General features: G+C 31.2%; 3 protein-coding genes and 1 pseudogene across 4 annotated transcripts; 1 reads left to right on the forward strand and 3 right to left on the reverse strand.

Annotated features, from left to right (window-relative positions):
- Window positions 998-6190, reverse strand: LOC104716622 (sugar transporter ERD6-like 15). Its single transcript, XM_010434026.1, has 18 exons — window positions 5918-6190; window positions 5721-5783; window positions 5515-5604; window positions 5346-5405; window positions 5134-5199; window positions 4864-4929; window positions 4715-4790; window positions 4538-4602; window positions 2919-3011; window positions 2745-2834; window positions 2562-2646; window positions 2421-2464; window positions 2254-2316; window positions 2100-2159; window positions 1952-2005; window positions 1663-1722; window positions 1466-1580; window positions 998-1317 (listed from the first exon to the last, which is right to left on the reverse strand). The coding sequence occupies exons 1-18, from the start codon at window positions 6059-6061 to the stop codon at window positions 1175-1177; spliced, it is 1437 nt and encodes a 478-aa protein (XP_010432328.1). The 5' UTR covers window positions 6062-6190; the 3' UTR covers window positions 998-1174.
- On the reverse strand, window positions 6528-10272 carry LOC104716612 (sugar transporter ERD6-like 14). 2 transcript variants are annotated; one of them, XM_010434015.2, is made up of 19 exons: window positions 10184-10272; window positions 9913-10074; window positions 9757-9819; window positions 9538-9627; window positions 9378-9437; window positions 9181-9246; window positions 8983-9048; window positions 8817-8892; window positions 8648-8712; window positions 8408-8500; window positions 8215-8304; window positions 8026-8110; window positions 7907-7950; window positions 7730-7792; window positions 7560-7619; window positions 7392-7445; window positions 7221-7280; window positions 7013-7127; window positions 6528-6909 (listed from the first exon to the last, which is right to left on the reverse strand). In XM_010434015.2, the coding sequence occupies exons 2-19, from the start codon at window positions 10060-10062 to the stop codon at window positions 6767-6769; spliced, it is 1443 nt and encodes a 480-aa protein (XP_010432317.1). In that variant the 5' UTR covers window positions 10063-10074; window positions 10184-10272; the 3' UTR covers window positions 6528-6766. The 2 variants fall into 2 exon arrangements, with proteins under 2 accessions (XP_010432317.1, XP_019089383.1); XM_019233838.1 differs by lacking the exon at window positions 10184-10272 and having other exon boundaries at window positions 9913-10169.
- LOC104716603 lies at window positions 10189-15177 on the reverse strand (annotated as a pseudogene).
- On the forward strand, window positions 17641-18248 carry LOC104716660. Its single transcript, XM_010434082.1, has one exon. It carries the CDS (start codon window positions 17654-17656, stop codon window positions 18152-18154), a length of 501 nt encoding a protein of 166 aa, XP_010432384.1. The 5' UTR covers window positions 17641-17653; the 3' UTR covers window positions 18155-18248.

Raw genomic sequence — 18807 nt, forward strand, 5'->3', positions numbered from 1 at the left:
CTCTTCTACTCTGCCTCCTTAGAAATTTGTTTGAATGGATTCGCAGATGCTGATTGGGGAACGTGCAAAGACTCACGACGATCGATTACTGGTATGTGTATCTTCCTTGGCACATCGTTAATCTCTTGGAAGTCGAAGAAACAGGATGTGTTCAGCTCTAGTAGCACTGAAGCTGAATATCGGAGCATGGCTCAGACAACGAAGGAGCTGCTATGGTTTCGACAGATTCTGCGGGATCTACGAATCACGCCAGTTGCACCGGCAAAGCTGTTCTGTGATAACAAGTCGGCTCTTCACATTGCAAACAATGATGTATTCCACGAGAGGACGAAGCATGTGGAGATAGACTGCCATACTACACGAGATCAGTTCAAGGGTGGATTCCTCAAACTTTTTCATCTAAGCTCGGAGAATCAACTGGCTGATATACTTACAAAACCATTGCATCCTGGCCCGTTTCATCATCTCCTTCAACGAATGTCCATTTCAAGCCTTTATTCGACTCAAGGATTATTGGCTTGAAGGGGGTATATTGAGTTATTATAGTTATATGTTTATCATAGTGTATTGGTATAACTAAGTCTCCTTTAGCTTAGTTCTACTACTATACTTGTACAGACTATAAATACTCCTTGTATAGTTTTTGGTTCATTAATGAGAAAATATCTTTTCACCAAAGTTAAGTATTGGTATAACTAAGTCTCCTTTAGCTTAGTTCTACTACTATACTTGTACAGACTATAAATACTCCTTGTATAGTTTTTGGTTCATTAATGAGAAAATATCTTTTCACCAAAGTTAAGGAAAAGTTTTTTTTTCACCAGATCTAATCCTTTACAAATGTAATTCTTTCGAACTCATCACTTTCTTCACAGCTTATATATAGCATATGTAAAAAAAAAAATTGTTTATCTATTTCATATACGACCGAACAGTTAAGGAAAAAAAGACAGAGTTGTTTGTGCTTCTCTATAAGAACATTTGTAGTTTCAGTCTCTGTAAAACTTTGTATTATGTAATGTTTTGGTAGTTTTATGTGAATCTTGTGAAAGGTGTTGTTAATAGTATAACTCTTGCTAAAAACATGAAAACAATAATGTTTACAGAAATGATCTTTGTAATAAAACTTTTTTGTGCACATACTTCTTTCTTCTAATACAGTTCTTGGTAAATATTAGAAAATTGTAGAATCGTCAGGAGGAGGATCAGAGAAAAGAGATTGAATCTCTTCTAGAGATTTGCCTTTGGTCTCCGGAACAAGCTTGGCTATGAACACAAATCCAAGGCCAATCACTGTGGCAAACATCAGAAATGTTCCTGCAATAAGTAAAACTTTTTTAGTTAGGTGACAACAACTTTACTTTCAAGATTCAGAAATTGTGAAGAGACCATGTTTAGGTGACAACAACTTTACTTTCAAGATTCAGAAATTAATTACACTATTAAACAAAATTAAATATTATACCTGTGGAGCTCCACTGAAGCAAGAAACTGAAGGAATAAGCAACGAGCAATGAGCTTATAGAGCTGACCAAGTTACACATTGTTCCTGCTGCTCCTTTCACGTCTACTGGATATATCTAGTAAAGGAAATAAAACATTACTTATGTAATGGATTTAGCATTTTTTAGATGTCTGTGATGTTTCTATATCTATTATTACCTCTGATGCTATGATCCATGGTATTGTTCCCATACCTGATCCGTATGATCCAAAATACACCTAATTAAATAAACACAAAAAATACGACGTTTATTACTTGAGATTATGAAAATTCCTAATATTTTATATCAGATCAGATAATTTATAGACTATATTTAAAAATATATTTTAAAATCTAAACAAAACTTTTGATTATAAATCCTTAAACTTAAAAAACCTAAAAAAGAAATTGACCTAGTTGTTTTAAATGATATAAAATTTTAGATGTATTATCAATTATAGTAATTACCATAACACTAATCAGAGACAGGATAGGTGTTCCTGTTTCCCAGCAATGGTTCTCCTGTAGAACGAAATAACCAAAAAATTTACGGTCCGGTATGAAGAAACTAAAACCAATTTCCGGTTTAGTATGGAAGATGGAACAGTAAGCATGCCTTCAAGAAGAATGAAATGGCTGTAGCAAGACAACCCAAGAACATTCCAGCTTGAGAAACCTACACTCACTCCCAAAAAAAATCCTAAACTTTCTTTAAAAACCAAACAAATTAATCTATCGATTTCTTGCACAAGTTTTAGATTTTGTCCTACCAATAGGAGCGTACGTCTTCCAGATACATCCACAAGCACGGTACCTAAAATGCCTCCAAACATCTACAAGAATGTGCTTTAAAATTATTGGTAAAACTAAAAAAGTATCGAATATTATATCGAAAAAACTATGGAATTATATGTAAACTATGGTTTATTAGTATAACCTGAACAACTGAAGTCGATATGAATCCAAAGTGACTCGATACACCTGGATCATCGGATAATTAAGGACCATTCGATGAATTTAAATCATCCTTATGGTAAATATAAAACCAAGATGGTCATTGAAGAAGAAGAATGGTTACCGGTAGAGGTGAAAATGGAACCAGTGTAAAAAGAATAACTGCTAAGACCTCCAAGCTGAGGCAAAGCTATAAGAACAACTCCAATCTGTATTATAGACCAATTGAAACAAATAAATCAATAAAATGTAAAACCATAAACACTTTTGAAGTTATTTTTAACCTTACGAAGAGAGAGTTACTTACAGTAAGTGAAAACACATATTTTCGCTGAAATAGTTTGAAGAAACCGCGGCCATCGATGTCTTGTTGTTGTTTAACATGTTCTGTATAGTCCTGATTATCATCAAATTGTTAGGAGATTTATGTTATTAATATATATATATTTATATATGTAGATCATATGGATTATATCTTTACTAATATCTCTGCTGCTTCATCTGATACATCAAATGTTTCTCCTCTAAGGCTTAACAAAACCGCCTTAACCTCCGTTTCCCTCCCAACTTTAGCCTACAAAATGAATTAGTTTATTTGATTTAACCTTTAAGGTTTAGCAGAGCACTAACCCTTTGGTGCTCACCAAAAAAAAAAAAAAAAGCACTAACCCTTTGGCCAATAAATATCGTGTTTAACTGGTTAAAGGAAGAGATTTACATTAATTCAGTGATAAAAGTATCATGTTTAATTACACTTTTCAAACAAAGTGTAATTTAAATGTCAAAAAAAATTTTGTAAGGTTTTATACAGAGATGAAACTGTTATGTTTTACATTTGGTAAATACACACTATTGTAGATGATACACAATTACACACTATAAATGTCTGAGGCTAACAGATTTGGTTTTGTAGTATCCAAAATATACTGGACAAAAACACAAAAAAATAAAAAATAAAAAAAATAAAGATACCGTATTCTTAAATCATGATTTACGTTAAAAGTGAAAACAATAATCTATATATACATTTTCCAAGTACATTTAGCAAATAAATCTTGAAGTTACCACCTATTTACAAGACTGCCATTGATATTAATTATTAATTTGTTTTCCATTAATTAATATTAAGTTTCTATTTTTGAAAACAAAATTTTTATTCCTAAATAACTTTCCAAAACAATTAGAATCACTCCCTTTAACATTAAGTATTAAATTTATAATTGATTTAATTAATACTAAGTTTCCAATTTAACAAAACAATATTTTCTCCATACACAAATTTCCTAAACAATCGGTCTTACCAAGAAATGAATTGATTTTCGATCTTGGAAGAGGATCCTTGGTCGAGATTTTTGATCTCAACACATTGGTTTTCTCCTAAAATATATGTTCAAAATCAAATATAAAATATATTATTCAAAAAAACTAACGGTATGATTTTAAAAGGTAACAAACATATTTACCATTCAATTTGATATCTTATTCAAAGAATAATAATAAAATATAAAAGATATTGCTTGCTCACAGATTTATTTTTATTTTGTACTACGTATTTAAAAATAATTTTTTACTTTCACGGTTTCATATGATGAGTTTTTGCTGATTAAAAATCTTTGAATATGTTGTCTGACATGGCGGGTTTGAAATATAGAACCAACACTAAAACTATTAGGTTATCTCATATATACTATAGATTTGTAATCATAGTTTTGAAAATTAACTTCTAAATTATTTAGTATATGAACTACAAAATATTACACATACTATAACACATTCTTAATATTCCAAAAAATAATATATACACTAACATACTATATAGGCATATACCTCTGTTTAATTTATATTCTATCTAATAACAAATTTAATGTAATTAGATTCTAAACTTTATAAAACGTAGGAAGAAAAAAAAATCTAAACAAAAATCTAAATTAATTAGATAAAAAGTTAATTAATTAAAAATTTGAAAACTAAATAAATTAAAAAGTATTATTTAAAATACAATAATTTATAACTTAGTCCGGCGGTGTACCGCGGGTGAAATCCTAGTCTAACATAAATATAAAACACAAAATATATAATAAGTGAATAACAAATGCTTACTAGCCATCTAGGAGATTCGGGGATGAAGAAAAGAAGAGGCATAACCATTAGAGAAGGTATAGATCCTGTCCAACACAACACAAAAACCATTAGTACTTAACTACTTATTCACGTATTTGAATGAAATCATAAAGTTTGATTTTTGCATTTCGATAAGATTTGGCCTTAATTACATACCCAAAATGGCTAAATTGCGCCATGCAACGACTGTTCCAAGTGCATAAAAAACCGATATACCAACACCCGCAAATAACTGTAGAACATTCAAAAATTATATAATAAAATTCTGTTATAGTTTTCAAGATTTTAATTCTCTTATAATTTACCTGAGCCAAGGAAGAAGCAGCTCCTCGCAAGTTCCTTGGTGCTATTTCAGTGATGTAAACCGGTCCCTGTGATTAATAACGATTGTCACAGCATATAATTTGTTACAAAATAAAAGAACCAATATATTTAAATACCTGTTTTCAATAAGTCTCAGAAGTTTATAATACCTTTTGAATTGTATCTAATCTAATTAACCCCAAAAAATACACTTACAAAATATGCTCAAAACAATAATCTGATTGAACACCTCTAGTTTTATTCATTCATACCAAATATGCGCTAATTCCGATCGAGATCCCTTGCAACAACCTTCCGAGATCAAGCAGCCAAACACCCTTTTGTTCAAACAATTCAAGAACAAAAATAATAATAAGATACAATAAGTTGTAACAGAAACAATTTATCGACTTTCATTATTAAAATTTAAACCAATGTTTAATCTCACATTTTGTCCAAAAAAAAAATATATAATTTCACAAACCTTGGCAAATGCAATAGCAAACCAGCCGATTACGAAGAGGATGTTAGTGATCCAGATTGTCTGGTTCGAAAAAAAATCACACAAAAGATTAGTATAATTTAACCATAACTAATTGTACTACAATTAACTTTTAACATTGAGAACTAATCATTCTTCGGCAGAAACTTACGTAGACACGACCAACCAAATCTGTTAATTTCCCACAGACTAATGCTCCGAGGATTAATCCAACCGTCAATATCGATCCAAACAGTGAATACTGAATTTTTTGAAAAAAAAATAATAATAATTGAAAATTAATTAAACCAGAACCAAATCCAAACAGATAACCGGAATTAACCGAAAGAGAAAATAAAATAAAATAGAACTTGTTACATCAGCTATGGAGAGATTCAAGTCTTGCATGATACCGGACTGTGTAGGAGCTGAGTATCCGATCTGTAAAAATGATATTAATTACACGAAAGTTTTATCAAAATCTGGAACTGACGACTGAACATGCATAAACCATTTTAGTTTTCGATTATAAAAATTAAGAATCAGAAAATCAAGCCTAGGAACTCTGAACTCACAATGCATCCAAAGGCAAAGGCACCGCAAGAACCGACAATGAAAGCAAGCACAAAAGGTTTTGTAGAGGCAATTGATATTTCCAACAGAAGAGAAGAAGATGATGATCTACTATGAGATGCTAATAATAAACCTTCTTCTGCCATTTTACGAAATGTGATATTACGAATCAAATTTGTTTCGTTTACATTACATTCTTTTGTTCTTCAACAACAACAACAACAAAAGTTTGTTAAAGGTTTGGTAAGTTTTGTTTTAGAAGTAGATGAGAGATATTAAAGAGATCGGAAAGCTAATTTAGATTTTATATTATTTTTTTTTTTTTGAACAACCAGATTTTATATTATTTTATGAATTAAGATTAATCTTGTAACTCGTGCAGCAAGAAATTGCGGAACTGAAAACACACAAACTGTACATGTTTCCTTTTCTTATTTATTACAAGTATTATTTATTTTTGTAATGGTTATATCACGTTTGCTTTTGTTTATTTTTTTCATGGGCATATAAATTTTTAAAAAGATGCGTTGTATGGTATATAAGAAAATACTTAAATAGCAATGGAGGGCAAGTAAAACACAAAGCACTTTAACTACTTTATGCCTTAACTGATGTAGACCTTAATGTAGTAAACTTAACCGAAGATCACTTTCGAGATCGCAATATATAACAACAAAGAACTTACTTTATGGGAATATTTAACATATTTATATTATATGAGCACATGACCCTATAGTAAACAGCATATCAAAGAACCACTTTTGTTGTCTAATATATATAGCTAATATAGCTTGCGTCTTTGAGGTCTCAAAGTTTAGAGGTAGTATCTTAAATTTTCCTGCTTCATTGTTTTAGAAAACTGTAGAATCTTCATGAGGAGGATCGGTGAAAAGAGATTGAATTTCTTCTAAAGATTTGCCTTTGGTCTCTGGAACAAGCTTGGCAGTGAACACAAATCCAAGGCCAGTCACTGTGGCAAACATCAGAAATGTTCCTGCAATATAATATTTTTATTTTCCCAGTTCATGCTTTAGATAGTTTATAACTTTTTTCCTGTGTGTGTGTATAATATAAATTAGTAAAGACTAAATATGTACCTGTGGAGCTCCACTGAAGCAAGAAACTGAAGGAATAAGCAACGAGCCATGAGCTTATAGAGCTGACCAAGTTACAAACTGTTCCTGCTGCTCCTTTCACGTCTACTGGATAAATCTAGTTAAGATAATGGGAAAAAAGTGAACTATTAATTTACAGTGAATTAAAATTTATAGATAATGCGATTTTTTTTTTTAATCTTTAGTTTACCTCTGATGCTATAGTCCATGGTATCGATCCCATGCCTAATCCGTATGATCCAAAATACACCTAATGTAACATATATGCTAAAGTTAATACAAAAAGCAGGACAAGTTTTATGGTTTTGGCATTGTTTAAATAATGGTCTTTTCTTCTGTTAATAACGGTTTATTTAATTACCATAACACTACTGAGAGCCAATATTGGTGTTCCATTTTCCCAGCAATTGTTCTTCTGCATGAGTAGGAAAACCAAAAAGATTACATCTTGGTTATTCAAAACTGAAACCAAACCACCGGTTTAGTAAGGGTCGTGTATAGGTAATAGGATTAGTAAGCGCATGCATGCCTGCAAGAGGAATGAAATGGCTGTAGCAAGACAACCCAAGAACATTCCAGCTTGAGAAACCTACACTCACTCCCAAAAAAGAAATTATTTTTCGAATCAAAATAATTAATCTATCGATTTGGTTATTTACACTTGCGGTTTTAGGGTTATTATTATTTTTTTTTTTTTACCAGTAGGATAGAACGTCTTCCGGATAAATCCACTAGCACAGAACCTAAAATGCCTCCAGATATCTACAAGAATTAATGTGTTTTTAATGATCGGTTAGAAAGAATGTATTCCGAGTGTTATCCAAAAAAATATATATATACATGCTTTATGATCTTATATTAGTAAAACTGTAAAACCTGAACAATAGATGTCAATATGAATCCAACGTCACTTGATACACCTGTTAAATTAGATAATTATTGACCGGTCGATAAAGCAAGATGGAAGAAGAAGAAGAATGAACATTTTATTTTACCGGTAGAAGTGAAAATGGTATCGGTGTAAAAAGTATAACCATTTAGACCTCCAAGCTGAGGCACAGATATAAGAACAACTCCAATCTGTATAAGCAAGAAAACAAAAATCAAGAAAATGCAAAGACAAATACTATATAATGTTTTCAATTTCTGTTTCAATTTTTACCTCTTTTTGAAGAGTTACTTACAGTAAGTGGTAACGCGTATTTTCGCTGGAACAACTTGAAGAAACCACGGCCATTGACGTCTTGTTGTTCTTCAACATGTTGTGTATATTCCTGATGACCATCAAAATGTTTGGAAATCGATCAATGTAAAATATGTATATAGCCGATCATATTTATATATGTTCAGTGCATATAAATTTTTATATATCCTTACTAATATCTCTGTTGCTTCATCCGATACATCAGATTTTGCTCCTCGCAGGCTTAACAAAACCGCCTCAACCTCATTTTCCCTTCCCACTTTAGCCTACAAACCGATTTTTTTTATAATCAATGATAACATCATTTAAGACCAAGAATTTAACAATGCTAAGATCCATATATATACATGTGAAGTTAAATGTATTTTGACCAAACAAGTAAATGCAAATGGATAAAACAAACAAGTGCTTACTAGCCATCTAGGAGATTCTGGGACAAAGAAAAGAAGAGGCAGAACCATTAGAGAAGGTATAGATGCTGTCCAACGACAGAACACACAAAAATAAACATTAGTACAAATTTAGTTTTTGAAGGAATGTTCCATTTGTGCAATTCGATATGAATCAATCTCCTTCACATACCCAAAATGGCTAAATTACGCCAATCAACGACTGTTCCAAGTGCATAGATAACCGATAGACCAACACCTGTGAATAACTGTATAGAACATTTAAAAATTTTATTGTATGAAGGTATATTGCATTTTTTATAACAGTTTTTTTTAGGAATTTGGTTCCCTTAATTTACCTGCACCAAGGAAGAAGCAGCTCCTCGCAGGTTTTTTGGTGCTATCTCGCTGATGTAAAAAGGCCCCTATGATTTTATTAATCATTATCAGATTATATGCTTTATTGCAAAATTTCATGCCAACAAATAACTCAAATCTAATTTGAAATCTCATTTAAACACCTCTAGCTACTAGCTAGGGTTTTAATTCATTCATACCAAATACGAGAAAATTCCTACCGAAACCCCTTGCAATAACCTTCCAACATTGAGCAGCCAAACATCCTTTGTGACAAAAAGGAATAACAACAATATTTAAGAGAATTAAAATCACTTATAAAGTTAAACAACTGCATTTCATTATTGATTGTAACGTAAGTAGCATAAATTAAGAAAACTCAATAAAAATCGCAAACCTTAGCAAATGCAATAGCAAACCAGCCGATTACGAAGAGGATGTTAGTGATCCATATTGTCTGGGTTGAAAAAGAATCACAAAAAAGATTAGACCATTACTAATTGTACTACAATTAACTTTTAACATTGAGAACTAATCATTCTTCGGTAGAAACTTACGTAGACACGACCAACCAAATCTGTTAATTTCCCACAGATTAATGCTCCAAGAATTAGCCCCACCGTCAATATCGATCCAAAAAATGAAAACTGAGAGAATCAAAAACGAAAAAAATAACTAATAATAATTGAAAATTAGCTGAACCAAAAAAAAAATCCGATCAAACCGGAATAAACCGAAAGAGAAAATAAAATAAAAATTAATAATTGAACACTTGCATCAGCTATGGATAGATTCAAGTCTTTTATGATACTTGTCTGTGTAGGAGCCGTATATCCGACCTGTAGAAAAAAAAATGTGGTTGATGAAAATTAAAATTGAAACATGTGGTTGATGATTAAAAAAAAATAAATAAATTTGAGTTAGGAACTCACAATGCAACCAAAGGTATAGGCACCACAAGAAACGGCAGTGAAGGCAAAAACAAAAGGCCTCGTGGAAGCATTTGATATTTCAGACAGAAGTGAAGAGGATTTACTAGGAGAAGCATTTGGAGATTGTAATAATAAAGATTCTTCTGCCATCTTTTAGAATCTCTGAGATTATAAATCAAAGTGTAATTAACACAATCACAAGAAAGCATAATTAAAGTTCATCAAAGAAAGAAGGAGATATATATATAAATCTTGGAAAAATGTAAAAAACCTTTGTTTTTTTTTTTTTTTTGAATTTGGAAGATTGTTGGTCTCCTGAATTAGTGGGAACTACACAAAAAAACACAGGTTGTGTTTCCCCTTTCCCCTTTTATGCTGTAAGTTGGAATTAATTAGCAAGAAATTTTGTAACAAAAGTGGGGGCTGGGCACAGCAATAAAACAAATAAAGACTATCATCAGCCAACAACCACGCAGGGTCATGTACTCACGTGCCAACTACCAAATATATATCCCCCACACAACTTTTTGCTTCTTCGGAACTCGGACACAGAGCATCCACCGGCTGTTGTGTGACTTGAGAGTTGAGAGTACTCCTGAGACTTTCAACGTATGTTTTATGGGCTTGTATACTCGTGAGTTGTGGCTTAATGAATAAACTTTTATAGTCCTAATGATTCCACATGTATATTTAAATAACTTGCGCACTTCTTGTTAGTTGTTACACATGTCCATTTAAAGAAGCATGTGTATATTCATTATTGTTTATTCTTATTTTCCTTTTTCCCTTAATATAATTTCGCGCGATTATTTTTTTTATACTTAATTTATATACTTGGGCGATCAAAACCCTACGTAATTTATGGGAATATTTAACATATTAATTCGCACATGGCCCAATCGTAAAAAGCATATCAAGAACCACTTTGTTGTCTCAATCGTAAGTTTAACTATTGTAGAAAAGCACATGGTCCTTTTATACTTATCTTTTCAGAAAATTGTAGAATCTTCAGGAGGAGAATCGGTGAAAAGAGATTGTATTTCTTCTAAAGATTTGCCTTTGGTCTCTGGAACAAGCTTGGCAGTGAACACATATCCAATGCACAACACTGCCGCAAATATCACAAATGTTCCTGCAATACAATAGTTTTATTTCCCAAGTTCATGCATGAAGAAGATCATTAATTTGTAGATAGTTTATAACATTGTTTTGTGTATAATATATATATATATACTAGATTAGGACCCGTGCTTGAGTACGGATTGAAATTCTTTTTATTTATCTAATAAAACATAAATAATATGGATAATTTATAGTGTCCTATACATGGTTATGCTAGATTAAGACCCGTGCTAGTATAATCAAAAATCACTCTTAATCCGCAGAAGAGTGATTAATTTTTGAGATTTTGTTGTCTATATATGGTTAATTAAATATTCTGTGGAGATTTTATTTTATTTTTTAGAATATTATTTAAAATCAAGATTTAACTAATGGTTACAACTCATATAACCTATAATCTATCAAATAATCAAATAAGTAATCTTATAACTCATATTATATAGTCTACAAAAAAAAGATTGTGTACTTCCGTTTTATTATAAAGGGGTTATTATTAGTATAGACTAATTAGTTACCTGTGGAACTCCACTGAAGCAAGAAATTGAAGAAGTAAGTAACAAGCCATGAGTTTATAGAGCTGATCAAGTTACACACTGTTCCTGCTGCTCCTTTCACGTCTACTGCATAAATCTAACAAAGATAATGGTAAAAAATAAATTTTTAATTTACAATGAATTAACAATTTAGCTATTTTGATTTTTTTTTTCTTTTGTTAAATTTTGTTTAATTTACCTCTGATGCTATCATCCATGGTATCGGTCCCATGCCTAATCCGTATGATCCAAAATACACCTAATACGATAAATACACAAAACACAATTTCATAGCTTTGGCATTGTTTAAATAATTGTCTTCTGATTAAAATTGTTTATTAATATTACCATAACACTAATGAGAGCCAATATTGGTGTTCCATTACCTCACCAATTGATCTTCTGCATGAGTAATAATAATAAAAAAAAGATTACATACCGATTTTTCAAAATTGAAACCATATAGCATATAGATTAGTAAAGCATGCCTGCAAGAAGAATGAGATGGCTGTTACAAGACAACCCAAGAACATTCCAGCTTGAGAAACCTACAATCACTCCCAAAAAAAAATATTTTTCGAAAGAATTTTCTCAAATTACACTTGCGGTTTAGGTTTTAATTTTTTTTACCAGTAGGAGAGAACGTCTTCCGGATATATCCACAAGCACAACACCTGAAATGCCTCCACACATCTACAAGAATGTGCTTTAAATGATCATTAAAAGAATATGTATTGTGTGTTAAGCGAAAAAAAGGAAAGAATAATATGTATGACTTATAGTGATGCTTTATGATCTTACAATAGTACAACCTGAACAATAGATGTCAATATGAATCCAACCTCACTTGATACACCTGTTAATCATATAATCATTGATTGTTCGAAAAAAGAAAAAAAAGATATATGAAAGAAGAAGAAGAATAATAAGGTTTTTATTTACCGATAGATGTAAAAATTGTATCAGTGTAAAAAGTATAACCATTAAGACCTCCAAGCTGAGGCATAGATATAAGAACAACTCCAATCTGTGTAAAACAATGTGTTAAATAATATAATCAAGAAAATGCAAAGACAGTAATGTTTTCAGTTTCAGTTTTAGTTAAACCTCTTTTTGAAGAGTTACTGTATTTTCGCTGGAACAATTTGAAGAAACCATGTCCCTCAACGTCTTGTTGTTCCTCAACATGCTGTGTATAGTCCTGATAATTATCAAAGTGTTGGGAAATCAATGTAAAGTATATATATGGATCTATCATATATCATGACTATTCAGTGCATATAGATTTATATATCCTTACTAATATATGTGTTGCTTCATCTAATACATCAGACTTTGCTCCTCCCAGGCTTAACAAAACCGCCTCAACCTCCTTCCCCCTTCCTACTTTAGCCTACAAACAGATTTTGTCAATGATAAAGAGTATTTTATAAGCCTTTGGTACTTTTATCATATTTATGGGTTGGACAAGAAAACAAGAGATTATGCTAAGCAAACAGGATCTGATTTTTTTTAATAATGCAATGTTATGTTTACATGTGAAGTTTAATGGGACGACCTAGAATAGTATATAAGGGACACTGGAATCCTATATATGAAACTAAGCATGTGAACACAAGCATAAATGCAAATGTATTTTTACCAAACAAGCAAAATGCAAATGGATAAAACAAACAAGTGCTTACTAGCCATCTAAGAGATTCTGGGACGAAGAAAAGAAGAGGTAGAACCACTAGAGAAGGTATAGATCCTGTCCAATAATGACAGAACACAAAATCATCATTAGTACAATATTATGTCTCCTTTGAAGGAAACAAACAAGAATGTTCGATCTGTGAATTGATATGAACAAGTCTCCTTTACATACCCAAAATGGCTAAATTGCGCCAATCAACTAGTGTTCCAAGTACATAAAAGACCGATATACCAACATCAAGGAATAACTGTAGAACATTCAAAATCTTGTATTGTAGGAAGGTAATTACATTTTTTCTAATAGTTTTAAAGGATTTTGGTTCTCATATATAAGTTTACCTGCACCAAGGAAGAAACAGTTCCTCGTAAGTTTTTTGGTGCTACCTCGCTGATGTAAATAGGCCCCTGTGATTAAATCATTATCATAGATTATATGCTTTATTACAAAAGTCCATGCCAAGAAATTACCAGAATCCTATTTGAAAATCTCGTTTTTCAGTAAATCCAAATGTCAAAGTTACACATTTTGAATTTACCATATAACACATCTAAAACTAAACACGTACATTTACAAGCAAAGAATGGTATATATATACCCACCATGCATCAGAGTTGTCAGACCAAAATATCAGAGAACATATAACCCTACTAAACCAAAATCAAACAAAGTTTTTTGATGAAAGGTTAACTTTCGGTGGAAATAAAACTACACATTTTATGTCCAACATTGCCAACAGAGAGACCTTAAAACTTCCAACAAATCCACAAAACTTAGATTGAGGAATGGTTACTTAAATCTAATTAGACTTGTTTTGGAGTATTTTAAGGTATTTTTTCTTGATTAGACACCTCTAGGGTTTTTTTTAATTATTTATTCATACCAAATATGTGTTAATTCCTCCCGAAATCCCTTGCAATAACCTTCCAACATTGAGCAGCCATGCATCCTTTTGTAACATAACAAAAAAAGATTTTTTAAAAAAGATAATTAAAACCACTTATCGAGTTTATTTAACAACGGCATTTCATAATTAAAAGAATAATCAGAAAATCACAAACCTTGGCACATGCAATAGCGAACCAGCCGAGTAAAAAGAGAGTGTTTGTAATCCATATCGTCTAGTTCTAGAAAAAAAAATGGGTTTACACACCTAACTGAATAATTAAAATTTGTAAACCGAGATAACTTAATCATTGTTTTTGAATTGGAAACTTACATAGAAACGACCAACCAAATCTGCTAATTTCCCACAAACCAATGCTCCAAGGATTACCCCTACCGTCAATATCGATCAAAAAAATTGAAAACTGATAAAAACGACAAAAAAAAAAAAAAAAAAAAAAAAAAAAAATTNAAAATTAGCTGAACCATAACCAAATCCAATCAAACCATAAACATATAACCGGAATAAACCAAAAGAGCAAAGTAATAATTGAACACTTGCATCAGCTATAGATTCAAGTCTTTCATGATACTGGTCTGTGTAGGAGCCGTACGTATACCCAACCTGTAGAAACAAAAGTTTTGGTTGGTTGAAAATTAAAATTGAAAACATGCCATTAACCCAAATTTGATTTCGATCTGAATTTTTTTTTTGTTCTTTTAAACTGAACTCACAATGCAACCATAGCTGAAGGCACCAGAAGAACATGCAATGAAGGCAAGAACGAAAGGTCTCGTGGAAGCATTTGATAGTTCAGACAGAAGTGAAGAAGATTTAGTAGGAGAAGCATTTGATAAATCTTCTGTATGAGAATGTAATAATAAAGATTCTTCCGGCATTTTTTGTTTTTTAGAATCTGAGATTATAAAATCAACAGTGTAACACAATCAAAAGAAAGCATAAAATCTCTTAAAAGAAAGAAGAGATAAAATCTTGGAAACAAAAAAATTGTGATAATGTATGGAGGCTTTAATTACTTGTGTTCTGTAGAAAACGTCGAGCTCATTAACGACACCATGTACGTTGTATCCAAAGTGGGGAGTGGGGCACATCAAAACAAACAATAATGCATAGCCTAACAACCACGCTCCACGCAAGGGTTATACTTAATCACGTGTCAACTACCTCCTATCCCCACAAATCTTTTGCGTCTTTCGGACTCGGACTCAGAGCATCCACACCGTCTGTTGGGAACTTGAGTCTATTCAACCTCAACGTATGGATTTATGGGCTTGTGGACTACTGAAAAAACTTTTTATAGTCCAATGGTTACACGTAGATTAAAATCGTATGTGCATTCCTTCTTACACAGGCCCGTTTAAAGAAACATGTATTCATTATTGTTTATAATTTATTCTTATTTTCCTTTTCGTTCTTTTAGATATATATAATTTGGTGCGATTAAAATTAAAATAGAAGCCTAGAAGGTATGATCATTTCGGGTAAACATAGTAGAAAAGTTTTAGTTATTTTTAAGGGAAAATTTTTAAAAAATAACTCAATATTTTAATTGGATTATGTAAAATAACTCAATATTTTAATTGGATTATGTAAAATAACTCTACTCTTATTTCATTTCACCCTACTTAAATTGAGAACTTAAAAAAAAAAAAAACTAAATAAAAGTTGAATGTTAAGAAAATAACCCTTGTTACAAAATTCAAATCCAAAAAATGGTTGTTCTAAACAATTAGTTGCATTAGTTTCTAATATAAAAAATACATAGAAAATTTGTAGCTTATTCCAACTATACAAGAGGATTGTTTCATATGATTGAGCTAAAGAAGCGTTAGAGAGAGAGAGAGAGCTGGCAAAAGCCGAGTTCCTTAGCCGGTGAGTTGACTTTTCAAGTAATCACTCACACAGATCTGAACTCACCTTGTCCCCATCATTATTTATGACACCGTTTGTTTTGTTTTTCATTATCATCATCATTATTTTTCTTTATTATTATTATTATTAGTAGCATATGAGATGACAGGAAAATAATTTTTAAAGCTTAATGCCGGTGGAAAATTTTGTCTTTTCATTTTTATTTAATTTATGTTGACGTTTTTGCCGGCATGCTGTATGAAATAAATGCGTCAGCTACGATATAGGATTATGTATTTTTTTTTCAATTATTTTTAGTTTCACATAATTGCGTCTGACGAATGATGATTAGTGGTGAAAAAGTTGTGTTTGATTGTATCCAGATCTAATCATGTACAAATGTAATTCTTTCGAACTCATCACTTTCTTCACAGCTTATATATATAGCATATGTAAGAAAAAAATATTTACCAATTTCATATATGACCAAAACAAACTTTCAAGCAACTAGTAATGCACTATATATAATATTTAAATTTTATCAAAATAGTATTGAACGTTCGATTTCTTCAATTCAAATGCTGAAATTTATATATAAATTTGAGTTTTTCGTAAAGAAATTATTTTATATCAAATATTGCTTAGAAATTAGAACAACCAAAATACTATAGCGAATTGTATTTGTCATCTACGTTTCACCATTTTCAAAATACTTTTGATAAAGAAACTAGAATATTAATTACTCATGGTAGCTGTTCATTCGTTTTACTTCGTCGTTGGATATTCATCGAGTAATATATTATTTAATGCAATATATTATTAATGGGAGATTCCTTATCATGTTGCTTCCATCATCGGATACCTTAGAAAAAAAGGAGAGTTACATGCATGCAAGTCGTGCCATCTAAATGCCACCAAAAGGCAAAAAAACCAAAGCAAACTTAACATATAATTAACATATACCAAAGGTCAATAATGATTTATTTTATAATCATATGAGGTCAAAGCTTGCTAAATTTATCAATGTTATGGACAGGACACGGCCGCCATTAACGTTGTTTTAATCTTGATAAACCATATCAAACTAATTAACCGAGACTAGAAAGTTTATCCATGCATGATATTAACTGGTTTAATTACATCATTTCACCTCTTTTTTTTTGTGAAAATGAAAGTATGAAAAATATAGAAAATAACTCTCTTTTTTATTTTTCTTTGACATCAACTCTTTTTTTCTTTCTATAATATGGTATAATTTATAGATAAAATGGCTTTCTTAAAATCTGAGGTCTTGTATAATATGCGAATTATTGCAGGTAGTCAATCTTATATTTTTAGGAGATAATTTTCTAGACTCGAGTTTTTTACATTTATAATCCAAGAAAAAAGCCTTTTTATAATTTATAATTTTCCCTGCAGGTTTAATGGTTCATCGTGGAATGACATTAACATGTTCAAATTTTTTAATGAATGAAAGGACTATTAATCAAATAATTACGCTGTGTTTTATATATGCGTGTGTGAGTGAATAGTATTGGCAGGCAAACTTAGAAAATAATAGTATATAATTTAATACACATGTATGTGCACATTAATATAACTCGTATAGTCATATACTTAATTAATAATCCTCACATGGTCTCTCCCTCTCTCTCTCTCTCCCTCCCTCCCTCTCATACTATAAATGTTTGTGTACTTCATGTTATTATAGCCTACTCAATCTTTCTTAATACTTCAACAGAACAAGAACTCAAAAAAGATCAATCAATGGCATTAATGGTGAAGAATCGTCCGTACGAGTACACAAAGATGGAGAAAGAAGACCCACAGGAGCTAATTCACAGAAGAGCTCAGTTCCTAATCCAGAAGGTCTTAGAACGAGCCGACAACAAGACCAGACAGCAGCAACAGAGGAGGAGATCATCTGGACCGTTGATTATGATCCGAGTGGTTGGGATACGAATGAGAATTGGTAAGAAGCTAAGGAAGCTGAGGAAGAACAACAGTTGTGTCTGCAATAATCTCATCTCTCGTTTCCTCAAATCTTTTAAACGTTTCTTGTGTTCTTCTACTTCTTCATCTTCTTCTTCTCGAACTATCTCTGATCTTCCTCCTCTCTTCTCTATACAAGTTTGATGATCTTGATCTTTTTGTTTTAATATTATATGTTATGATGATATATGCTTCCTATTGTAAAAAATATATAATTATATATGATATCGAGCTAAAATATGCTTTGGGATCTTTGATTGTTAAAACATTGTGGTTGAAATATCATAAGACTCATTTGATTAACCTTTGAAGGTCACTAAACATTTCAAATGTTAGACACTTCATTTTTTTTAGAGCTCATGTTTTAGATGTATATTGAGGAATAATTGATTTAGTGAAAAGGTTTCTCGCATGCATATGACTTGTTAGACTGGAAGTAGGTTCAAGCGGGCCCATGAGAAAGTTAGGACTTCAGGAAAATACATTTTATCAAATAAGTTATATGAAAAGTGACTATATATATATGATGTTTCATTATTTTCGTCTACATTGAACGACCTCAACGAGCCAATTAATTTTTAAGTAATGCATGGTTTTAAAACAAAAAAAGAGAACGAAAAAGTGAAGAATTAGAGAGATGATATTTTAATTTAATCATGCCAAACTTTTTATTATTATAAACTAAGAAATTTGACGAGATATCAATTCTAGTTATGGAAAGCCAACAAAACATAAAAACTGTCATCATTTCAGTACTGAGATTTAAAAAAAAAAAAAAAAAAAAAACAAAACCAAAA

This window comes from Camelina sativa, chromosome 2 (assembly GCF_000633955.1).
Source record: "Camelina sativa cultivar DH55 chromosome 2, Cs, whole genome shotgun sequence".
Classification (NCBI taxonomy): Eukaryota; Viridiplantae; Streptophyta; class Magnoliopsida; order Brassicales; family Brassicaceae; genus Camelina; species Camelina sativa.